Here is an 11,840-nt window from a genome sequence, read left to right as displayed (position 1 = left end):
GAGGGCGGGGAGATCAATGGGTGCACGCCAACGTACTCCTATTGTAAGTGAGATGATAGACGCGGCACGGGAGGCAAACCTGAAAATTAGGACAAACGCGGCACGGGAGGCAAGCCTGAAAATTAGGAGACAAGCACACGAAAATTAAATAACCTAGTAAATTATCGAAATGTGATGTAATACAACACAGAAAGTCGGTTAACACACAATTAACGCATAGCCTGGTTTATTACATGTTTCAAAATTTGCTAAGTTAGAATTTTAAGTGTGAAATTTCAAGGAGAGGACACAGGCAGAGAGAACAAATAGCCAGAAAGAAAAAAGGATAAGTTTAAAACTTCCCCGTAGAAGTGGTTCAATCTTAATTAACAACACATTACGACGTTTCGATTGCAACACAAGCAATCATCATCAGGCATAAAAGAAATAGCAACAAAAATCTAACTAGAAAACTATAGACCGACATACAAGCAGACAGACATCACAACGGCTTGTGTTGCAATCGAAACGTCGTAATGTGTTGTTTTATTTTGATTTATTATTTTATTTTTAGACGTGACTTAACCGAAAAGAACCAAAGAATAATTCCTGCAGTCACGAAAGCTCCCAAATTAAGATTGAACCACTTCTACGGGGAAGTTTTAAACTTATCCTTTTTTCTTTCTGGCTATTTGTTCTCTCTGCCTGTGTCCTCTCCTTGAAATTTCACACTTAAAATTCTAACTTAGCAAATTTTGAAACATGTAATAAACCAGGCTATGCGTTAATTGTGTGTTAACCGACTTTCTGTGTTGTATTACATCACATTTCGATAATTTACTAGGTTATTTAATTTTCGTGTGCTTGTCTCCTAATTTTCAGGCTTGCCTCCCGTGCCGCGTTTGTCCTAATTTTCAGGTTTGCCTCCCGTGCCGCGTCTATCATCTCACTTACAATAGGAGTACGTTGGCGTGCACCCATTGATCTCCCCGCCCTCTCCCTCCCCCCGTCCCCTCCCCCTCCTCTCTATATTTAAGGGACCGTCACAGAAACGACCATCTCTTTGTGCCGATTTGTGTCCTCTCTCTGTGTGCCGTTGTGATGTCTGTCTGCTTGTATGTCTGTCTATAGTTTTCTAGTTAGATTTTTGTTGCTCACACAGCCGATTTGTGTCCTCTCTCTGTGTGCCGTTGTGATGTCTGTCTGCTTGTATGTCTGTATATAGTTTTCTAGTTAGATATTTGTTGCTCACACTTAAAATTCTAACTTAGCAAATTTTGAAACACGTAGTCAACCAGGCCATGCGTTAATTGTGTGTTAACCGACTCTCTGTGTTGTATTACATCACATTTCAATATTTTGCTAGGTTATTTAATTTTCGTGTGCCTGTATACTCCTCTCTATGTGTGCCGTTGTGATGTCTGTCTGCTTGTATGTCGGTCTATAGTTTTCTAGTTAGATTTTTGTTGCTATTTCTTTTATGCCTGATGATGATTGCTTGTGTTGCAATCGAAACGTCGTAATGTGTTGTTTTATTTTGATTTATTATTTTATTTTTAGACGTGACTTAACCGAAAAGAACCAAAGAATAATTCCTGCAGTCACGAAAGCTCCCAAATTAAGATTGAACCACTTCTACGGGGAAGTTTTAAACTTATCCTTTTTTCTTTCTGGCTATTTGTTCTCTCTGCCTGTGTCCTCTCCTTGAAATTTCACACTTAAAATTCTAACTTAGCAAATTTTGAAACATGTAATAAACCAGGCTATGCGTTAATTGTGTGTTAACCGACTTTCTGTGTTGTATTACATCACATTTCGATAATTTACTAGGTTATTTAATTTTCGTGTGCTTGTCTCCTAATTTTCAGGCTTGCCTCCCGTGCCGCGTTTGTCCTAATTTTCAGGTTTGCCTCCCGTGCCGCGTCTATCATCTCACTTACAATAGGAGTACGTTGGCGTGCACCCATTGATCTCCCCGCCCTCTCCCTCCCCCCGTCCCCTCCCCCTCCTCTCTATATTTAAGGGACCGTCACAGAAACGACCATCTCTTTGTGCCGATTTGTGTCCTCTCTTTGTGTGCCGTTGTGATGTCTGTCTGCTTGTATGTCTGTCTATAGTTTTCTAGTTAGATTTTTGTTGCTCACACAGCCGATGTGTGTCCTCTCTCTGTGTGCCGTTGTGATGTCTGTCTGCTTGTATGTCTGTATATAGTTTTCTAGTTAGATATGTGTTGCTCACACTTAAAATTCTAACTTAGCAAATTTTGAAACACGTAGTCAACCAGGCCATGCGTTAATTGTGTGTTAACCGACTCTCTGTGTTGTATTACATCACATTTCAATATTTTGCTAGGTTATTTAATTTTCGTGTGCCTGTATACTCCTCTCTATGTGTGCCGTTGTGATGTCTGTCTGCTTGTATGTCGGTCTATAGTTTTCTAGTTAGATTTTTGTTGCTATTTCTTTTATGCCTGATGATGATTGCTTGTGTTGCAATCGAAACGTCGTAATGTGTTGTTTTATTTTGATTTATTATTTTATTTTTAGACGTGACTTAACCGAAAAGAACCAAAGAATAAGAGTTTGTCTATTTGTTTGTGTTTCTCCCTTGTGATGAGACTTGGTTTACAATGAAGGCACTGGGTTGACAGGTCAGGTGTCACTCGGGATGTAATTTACTTTAATAAAGCCTGAGTGCACTGCTGGTGAGACGCTCAATGTTGAAGCCGTCCCAGAGCGTTGCTGGCGTTAAAGCAGTCGCGTTGCTCGTTATGTTGAGCAGCCCCTGATGGAAGTCCACGCGGCTGATGTGATGTGTGAACATGTCGCTGTGATGATGTAATGTGTGAACACGTCGCTGTCCTGTCGAGGGGCTGCTACGCTGAGGAAGGAGGACGGAGTGGCTGGTTGAATGTGTGGCAATGGACTATGATACATACAGAGAACTATAGAGAGACATTGGCGACAGGCCACTACGAGTGTGACCATGCAACCAATACTATTACCATGTAGATACATAGAGACCTATAGAGATCCATAGAGACTCGTAGAGATACATAAAGACTCATATAGACCCAGACCCATAGAGATGCATCGTGACCCATAGAGATGCATGAACGACAAGCGACAGTGATTTTTTTGTGGTCATGGACTCTGTGGACCATTGTAGTCTGTGCTCCTTTAACGGAGCAGGAAAGGCAAACTACAACAACTCTGTCCTGAAGCCATCTGGTTGGGGCCACCAGAGCTTAACATGGGCATCTAACTCCTGGGGATACCGCTGCCATACGCAACCATGGGATAGAATGTATTTTGTTACCGTGATTGAGGTTTAGTTTGTCCTTGTGTGTTTGTGCCGGTGCGTGTGAGTGTGTGTGTAAGTGTGAGTGTGTGAGTGAGTGTGAGTAAGTGTGTGTGAGTGTGTGTGTAAGTGTGAGTGTGTGTGCAGCAGGCTGTGGAGCGGTAATGCCGAGGTTAGTGCGCTGCGCTACCAACCTGGCGACCCAAGTTCGATTCCCGCTCACGGCCAGCACCAGTGACGATTATCTAAAACGGTCCTGGGCCTCCTCCCCTAGGTCAATTCAGCCTCAAATGAGCACCTGGTGTGGTGTGTAAACATCGCCTATGGGGAGACAAAGGCAGCCGGGCGTGGCGTTGGCCACCCACCCCCTCGTGCGCTGTGCCGGCCTTCATAGGTGCTCGCTACAGCACTTGCCCCAACAGTCTGTTCAGGCTATACAGGGGATCTTTGTCTTTCTATTGCAACAGGGTGGAGCTGGTGCGGCTGTGCAGGCCGTGTGGGGAGGAGCAGCAGCAGCAGGGCAGCAGCAGTAGCAGCTGCACGGTGGAGCTGAGCTGCTCCGGCCACGAACTTTTAGTGGCGGCCGTGAGCCTGGAGAGCGAAGCGCGGACCGTGGAGCTGTATGCCGAGGGGGAGTATGTGGGGAGCGCGCGGGGCCAGCCCCTGCCCGGAGGAGGACCTTATCCTGACAAGTATGGAGGAGCTGGCTCCACCATGGTCCCTCCCCGGCACTCACACCCATGTCCATTCGAGTCAAATCAGTTTGACTCGAGTGTCATGGTGCGTCAGTGTAGTGACGCACACCGTGGCACACACCGTGACGCACCGTGACACACCGTGACATGCACCGTGACACGCACCGTGACACACACCGTGACACATACCGTGACACACAGTGATGCACCGTGACACACACCGTGACTCACACCGTGACGCACACCGTGACACACACACCGTGATGCACCGTGACACACACCGTTACGCACTGTGATGCACCATGACACACCGTGACACATCATCATATTGTATGGTTTCCATTTGGCACGATTGGAAGTTTCGAATAGAATTCGGTGTTGATGTAACACATACCAGGTATTCGTGGCCAATATGATTCATAATAGATTTTTGAGTGAGGAGAGATAATACAAGTAAATGTAGCACTTAGATATAATCTCATGTTTTAAGATAAGTTCGTCACCCTATCGTGGTGAGCTGAAACAATTGGCACGTTAACATTCAGGTTTATTTTGTTTAACCTTGAGACCTGAAGAAACCGGGACGAGTCTGATGGGTGCGAGTTGAACACTTGTACCCTTGACAGTTTCATTTGAGGGTCTAACAATATACATTTGGCCAGATCATTCTTACGTGGCCTATCCCAAAAATAGATTATGAATAACGACTCAGTGCTATTTATTTATATATCATAGTTGTATATTTTTTACTTCCACATATGCACAAATTCACAGGTGTCACTTTTTCATCACGTATGCGTACACAAAATTTATTATCTTAATAAAAAAATAACCCCATTCTGTATCTTTCCGTCGTGTCGTCGCGCGCAGTGGTGAAGAGGTGAACCTGTACAAGACGCACATCTGCCTCGAGTTTCCATCGCCATCCTGCGAGCTCAAGGCAAGCAAAGCCCGTGACCATCGGCCGTGTCTCCACACACTCCACACGCTCCACATACTCCACCCACTCCACCCACTCCCTACGAGCTCCACACACTACACGCACTTCACCGAACTCCAAACACTCCACGCACTCCACACACTCTACACTCCACGTACTCCACGCACTCCACACACTCCACACACGTAACACTCCACACCCTCCACACACTCCACACTCTCCACACTCTCCACACACTCCACGCACGACCGTCAGTCGCTCGGCCCGGTAGCTCCGTGGTGAGTGCCCGACTCAGAGCGGGAAGGCTGTGAGTTCAAACCACCAATTATTCCCTGAGATGGATCAAATGTAGACCGCTTTGCTAGATGACAATGGCATTTTTTTATGACAATTTTTATTTTATTTTACCAGGTAAGGCCCACTGAACTGTATGGCTTTCTTTCAGAAGCGACCTGGCCACAAATTATAGCTGAACTAAGTGACTCATCACGTGGAAATTTATAGCAGACAAATACTCTGAATGCATTTTTCCAAATGTGGAGGTAAAAACCGGAGGACCCAGAGAAAAAAACACACGTCAGAGAGAGAGAGATGCAGACTCCAAATATACAGGCGTCATGGTTGGGATCGAACCCACGACCTCCTGTATGCTAGGCTCGGTAGTTAACATCTCGCCATCACGAGATGTTACCTCTGCCACGTGTTTATGGAATTTCCATCAGGTTGCTTGACCTTGTTAGCAGAATGAGTGCCACATCGTTGTTAGTTTGGGCACGGATTACCTTTAGGTTTGAAGTTTCCGCAGCATTGATACAAATGTATTTTTTTCTACTTTATTCTGGAGTAACTGTGCGTGTGACTTCGTCACCAGCTGCTACTCCAGTCGCCGTCTGGGGGTGTAACAGGAGGGTGAATGTCACCTGTGTGTGTGGCTATAACGCCGTATGTATGCATGTTGAACTTCTTTCACACTGTACCAACAAAGTAGGTTTTCGAAGCCAATATGATCCGTATTTGTTTCACAATTAGTTTCTTTTGGGCGAGATTGTGTCGGTGTAATGTCAGTTTTTTTAAAATCTATAATCCTCCACCACCCAACAGAGCAAATAAAATGCAGTTGTGACATGGGCAAATATACCAATTGATTTAGTTTTTCAGCAAAACCGGAGGAATGTTAAAAAGCTGGATTTTTTTGTTATAATTAGAACAAATATATATTGTTTGGGTTAGGTCACATATTCTATGCCAAAATTACAAGAGTTTCGGCATAAACTACTATGTGGCCGCCCCAAACACAAACATAGATCTGTACAAACCGCTTGCTCGAGACCAAGTGGCAGCAGCAGCAGCAAACATGCAGCAGCAACACACACAACACCAACACCAGCAGCAGCATGCACAGTAGCAGCAGCACACACAACACCAACAGCAGCAGTAGCATGCGCAGCAGCAACAGCACGCACGACACCAACAGCAGCAGTAGCTTGCGTAGCAGCAACAGCACGCACGACACCAACAGCAGCAGTAGCTTGCGTAACAGAAGCAGCAGACTGTAGAGTGGCAGTAGCAGCGGCTACAGTTCGGCTGATGAAGCCTTAACTGGCTTCCTCGGGCCTCGCCTGATAAACTTTAGGCTTCTTCAGGCTTAGTCGGGCCTGATGTTGATGGGAAGCAAGCTCTTTCTTCCAAAGTGATGTGAAACTCTGTAATTTGGGAATTATGAAAAAAAAAATCTGCTCGTTTATTAATAGCGTCAAGGTACAACAGTGAATTGGTGACATTTTTAAATGCAGGACTAATTTTATAACTCTCTGTTTTTATTCTGCACATTTTAACACTGTCACCGCTGTTTTATTGTTCAGTTGATGTCACTGGGTGACAAGGAGTATGTGAGGATCAGAACCCTGACCGTGTTGGTTCATGAGCGAGGGGCCCTGGGTGGAGCGGTGATGATTCCCGGTGTGACGCCCACGGTGGACATGGACAGGGTGTCCTCCATGATGGAGTCGATGGGAGCAACGCTGTCTCCAGGCGCACAGAGCCTCATGGGCCTGGTGCAGCAGCATCAGCAGGTGAGGGCGTCGCATGCGTCTTGCTCTCCCGCATCTCTCCCGTGTCTCCTGCATCTCGTATGTCTCCTGTGTCTCTCCTGTGTCTCTCCTGTCTCCTCTTTGTGCCCTCGCATCTCTTCCATCACTCACTGCCCCAGCTACACTCTCACAGTGTTTCTGGGCAACTCTCAAACACTGAGCCCTGGGGTTAATGGGACACTTCCAGTCATAAGATGAATTTATCACGCGGTTTCTCCGATACACATTTCACACAACGTGATGAAGAAGACTCTCTGTCGCCCATTATTCTAACAGCCGCAGTGTTAAGTCCCATTCAACGTCAGCTGCGCTATATTTAGGAGAGCGACAAAAACCTCATGCAGTTACGGACCACGTTTGACACAGAGGTGCCACTGACGCGTTTTCCCATGCGCGCCACTGTACGCACCCAAGTCGATGTGAATCTGTTTGTCCTGCTCCCAACAGAATCGGAAGGCTGCCGGCAGCACACTTCAGGGCATGCTCATGGCGGGATTCTGCTCCCCTCTCGGCGGGGTGGACGTTGCTTCCATGCTGAAGCTCGGCATGGCCGCCGCCAACGCAACGGGCGCGACACGGGGCCCAGCCCTCGGTGGCGCCCTCCCCAGCGATGCGCTGAGTCGCTCTCTTCACGTGGCTCCGTCAGAAGATTGCCGCGAGCCGCCGGCACCAGGTTAGACGTCGCCACGTAAAAGCCGCGATCGTCGTTCGCTTAGTGGTGGGGCAAATCCAGTCGGTCTCCTTTATTTTAACCGGGAGGTGACGTGAACCCGCTGAAAGGCATGAAACAGCGTTGCCTCGTTTGTAAGGGTGACCTGAGTTACATCAAGAACGATTTAAGTACACCAATATGTTAAGAACATTTAAAAAATATCCCCCTCCACCTCACTTCGGTTGGCTACATACGGTGCGAAAGGAGTTCTACATACATACCCTCCCATCCTTCACCCCCTCCATCCCTCCCCTGTAAGATTTCAACAATGGACTCAGAAATAATTGATGCATTATGACGTGTTTATTGCTGAAAATGTACCCTGCGTCATAAAATGTTAATGAAGACAATATAAGAGGAAAAAAAACTTTCAAGGAAATAGATAGAGACTGACATTTGCAATAATCAACTAAACCAAGTCCAAGGGCTTCTGAGTTGGGCTCCGTTTTGAGCGTTCCGTCATCGTCAGGAGCCGAAGTCAACTCGTGAAGACACCCCCAGCACGTGGTCCCGTGGCACAAGCCTGAAAGAGAAGCGACGCTCCGCATGCAGCGCGACCCGGACACAACGCGCCGGGGGTTACAGGCGGCCCGTGCAAGCTCACGCCCACCGTTACATTTAAATCCTGAGGTGTTGCCCTGCTCTTGTGCGTGCGGCTCGTATAGTGAGCCGGAAAGCGATTTACTTCAACGTTAATCCTTGACAAATGGTGCCCTCCAGCCAATGGCGAGCAGGCAGGCTCTGGCTCCCCGCGCCGCACTTTCCCTTCGCCAATCCTCCCTCTGCCATCGTCGGCGCTCCTCCTCCATCTCTTGTTTCCTCGTTTGCATTTTGCACCCTCGAACCCAGAAACTGATTCTCGCGTCATGATCAAAGTGTAGGGAATGGCATACGCGTTCAAACCGATTTAACGATTTACTTAAAGAAAACTCGTTCGCAACGAAAAAGAGTCTTCAAAATATTCACCGATCACTTTGTTTTTTCAGGAGACGGGAATTCTCCGGCTCTTGCAGAAGGCGCCTCGGGAAGTACGAGGAGTGAGAATGGCCCCGGCGCTAGCAACGGCACCCGGCCGTCGCCAAACGCCGCACAGGCACCAAGGAGCGACGCCAACGCGGCCTCGGCATGCCAGGCCTTGGCGAGCCATGCACATCAGCAGAGGTGTGTGTGGCACCGGTCTCCTGAGAGACGGGTGCGGGGGCCTCAGTTGTCATTGCTAGGGTTGCCCACTGCCCTCGCTTGACCCAGATATGGGAAGGGGGCGAATCGTCAGCTTATTTATTGCTTTCTTTATAATTTTCACAACAGAGCTCATGGTTATTTTGTGTCGGATTATTTAGTTTTGTGATAAATTAGGATTCGTATCTATAACATTGGGAAGTTCACCAGCATAGGTCCAAGTAAGGCTGACTTCTGATTAGACACTAAATGTGGAAACCGGTCCAAAGTTTTGCCTGTGGAGAACCAATAACAACACCCCGCGGTGGCGAGATGTTGACTACCTCGCCTGGTATACAGGTCCTGTGTTCGTTCCCGACCCTGACGCCTGTTGTATATTTCGAGTTTGTGTGTCTCTCTCCCTGTGGTCGTGTGGATTTTTCTCTGAGTCCTCTGGTTTTTTCCTCCACATTTAAAATCAAAATGTGTTTAGAGTATTTGGCTGCTATCATTTTCCACATGATAAGCCACTTTGTTGAGCTATCATATGTGGCCAGGTCACTCCTGAAAAAGAGATAAATAGCTCAGTGGGCCTTACCTGGTAAAATAAAAATAGTTTCATAATTTTTTAATACTTTAATTTGTGCACTTCCAGAAAGAGGCCGTGTGGCTGATGGGATGTGTAAAATTTACCTTTAATCCCTCTATGTAAACGTTGTACTCACATTGTAAATGGTGTGGGTTTTACTCCCTAACACACCGATGTTTGAACTAGTAACTAATTGGCGCATTTTGTTTACGTGACAAACCTTACTAGTTGGCTGTCGGGTGGTGGCGGGTTTAACGACACGTTTATATTTATGTGATCTAACCCAAAATAACCTTTATTATGAATAAAAATTTACAAGTTACATGGAGGGACAGATACGTGAAGAAGAGGCATATTCTCTGCTTGCTCATTTGCTCTGTAAATGAGTGCGTATTTGGTGAACTTTTACCGAAAGCAGCGATGCCATGTTTCTTGGTTGTGTATCAGCAGGAAGCGGTGCGTGGAGAGAGAGGAGGGAGAGCCGGCTGATGCAGAAGCGACACCGAGAAGCCCTGGTCACTGGGTTGACCCGGAGCGGACACGGGGGGACTCGAGAGACGGCAGCTCATTGGTGAAGTGGAGCGACGAAGCGAACGTAGGTGCTCGCCCGGTGTCGCAGCACAGGGAGGATCGCCGTCAGCAAGGCCCGCCACCGGCGCCGGGCGGTGGCGCTGGCAGTGCGGAGGACGCACGCTCTCTGGAGAGGCTGCTGCTGGCCCGAGTGGAGGAGTCGGAGAGGAGACTGATGGGCTTCGTGGAGCTGCGACTGCAGGCCCTGCAGGCCCACATTGATGCACAGTTCACGGCCGTTCGCCGGCTCATCATAGACAGCGTCGGTGCGCCCAAGGCAGCCGGAGAGACCCGGAGTGCGGGGTGGGACTCCGTTCCTAACGAAACATCTGCCACGGATTGTGCCACGGAGCCAACACAGTCGTGACTCAGACTGACGGATGTTTCTACGTATTGTGTGCATCCTAAAAAGTATCAAAGCCATCGATTTGCTTTGTGTATTCTTCCTCCCACGTGTCGACGGGTCACCGGTGATCTTGACACGTTTTCCCTGCTCAGGTGGCCGCTTGTCTCCGGGGCGTCTGTGAGAGCCAGTCGAGGCTGCAGGCATGACTCGGTGGAACAAAGTTGCCGTATTTTGGGGAATTAAGTTTTCTAGACCGGTGGACAAAAGCCCACCCCACGTCATTCACTGTTGCCAATGAGGCTATTCTAGTATATTGAGTTCTCGCCTGGTTGAACAAATAAACTTGAACTTCACCAAGGTGTGTCTCCAAGTGAATATAAAACCACAAAGCCCCTTGTACACTTCAGGAAAAAAGCGTTGCGGCGGTTCCAAGTGAGCGGAGTACCTCCGGATATTGTAATTTTCATGGAGCTTCAAATGAAGAGGATCCGATAGATATATTACAAAGGTGAACTTGTCAGGTGTGTAACTTTTTGGCGAGACTGCAGTGCCTATTTGTCAAAGTGCTTTGAGACGCGTATCCGGGAATCGGCGTTGCAGGCAGTTGTATCGTTCTCCAGGTCGCCTGTCACTATCTTGCTGGTGGCATGGTCAGGGCGATCTCCTGCTGCTGCTCAAATTGAGCCTTGAAGCATTGGTGCTCATCTCTCGTTTACAGCCCTGAGCCAGTGGTGGAAATTCCACATTCCAATGGCAGGGTCGAGTCTTACCCATAGAGCAACCACCGTCGACTTACCCACAAAGTTAACCCTTAAATATATTCGCTGGATATATAATTTGCGGTTTTGCCTATTTGCGACGAATTTACCACGGTGCGACATGCACTTGCAGGGTTGCGTTTAAAAAATTTGTGGCTGTAGTTCGCGACAAGAAGTCGTGAGCCGCAGGAGAGCGGCGCGGATCGCGAGTGCGCGAAGTCGACCCAACGCCACAGCGTTCTCCCTCCCGTTCTGCCTCTGCCGCGCTGTTCACACGCAAGTGCTAAGTGCTTTCCTTTACAATGCCTTGTAGTGACTGTACGCACCGCGTTATGCACTCCACGCATCGTGTTGCATAGTATGTGCACCGCATAACATACTGTGCGCACCGCGTTACCGTGAACCGTGGCCCCAAAGCGAAAAGTGACATCATTGAAGGTCAGTTTAATACCCTATATTATGAATTTATATTTACACTTAGAAATGTTTCCGTGAATTATTTAAGGTAAATTAAATAACAATACAATATATGTAATAATTAATATATACATAGTTTTTTGTTTACATTTAAATGTAATATGTTTGTGCCCAATAACCATATTTTCCTCAATCTTTTGAGCATTAATATTTGCAGATATATTTGCGCCGTTCCCCAGGAATGTATCCCCCGCAAATTTTAAAGGGTTTCCTATATTTATTTTAT

General features: G+C 47.3%; 1 protein-coding gene across 3 annotated transcripts; it reads left to right on the top strand.

The window, feature by feature from the left end:
• On the top strand, nucleotides 1-10,736 carry C25H10orf88 (chromosome 25 C10orf88 homolog). 3 transcript variants are annotated; one of them, XM_078605855.1, is made up of 7 exons: nucleotides 1-1,926; nucleotides 3,747-3,971; nucleotides 4,845-4,914; nucleotides 6,777-6,986; nucleotides 7,452-7,677; nucleotides 8,703-8,877; nucleotides 9,911-10,736. In XM_078605855.1, the coding sequence occupies exons 4-7, from the start codon at nucleotides 6,780-6,782 to the stop codon at nucleotides 10,398-10,400; spliced, it is 1,098 nt and encodes a 365-aa protein (XP_078461981.1). In that variant the 5' UTR covers nucleotides 1-1,926; nucleotides 3,747-3,971; nucleotides 4,845-4,914; nucleotides 6,777-6,779; the 3' UTR covers nucleotides 10,401-10,736. The 3 variants fall into 3 exon arrangements, with proteins under 3 accessions (XP_078461981.1, XP_078461982.1, XP_078461979.1); XM_078605856.1 differs by having other exon boundaries at nucleotides 1-3,971; nucleotides 9,914-10,736; XM_078605853.1 differs by having other exon boundaries at nucleotides 1-3,971.
• The last annotated feature ends 1,104 nt before the right edge of the window (nucleotides 10,737-11,840 follow it).

Source organism: Lampetra planeri, chromosome 25 (genome assembly GCF_965212315.1).
Source record: "Lampetra planeri chromosome 25, kcLamPlan1.2.h2, whole genome shotgun sequence".
NCBI lineage: Eukaryota > Metazoa > Chordata > Hyperoartia > Petromyzontiformes > Petromyzontidae > Lampetra > Lampetra planeri.
This window is presented reverse-complemented; position numbering and strand designations above follow the sequence as displayed.

What these genes read in the sequence shown, in the direction of transcription:
- C25H10orf88 (XM_078605855.1), top strand. Translation starts at nt 6,780, where the DNA reads ATGTCACTGGGTGACAAGGAGTATGTGAGGATCAGAACCCTGACCGTG. An exon ending in CCGCGAGCCGCCGGCACCAG is followed by an intron (nt 7,678 to 8,702) that starts GTTAGACGTCGC and finishes TTGTTTTTTCAG; the next exon opens with GAGACGGGAATTCTCCGGCT. An exon ending in AGCCATGCACATCAGCAGAG is followed by an intron (nt 8,878 to 9,910) that starts GTGTGTGTGGCA and finishes GTTGTGTATCAG; the next exon opens with CAGGAAGCGGTGCGTGGAGA.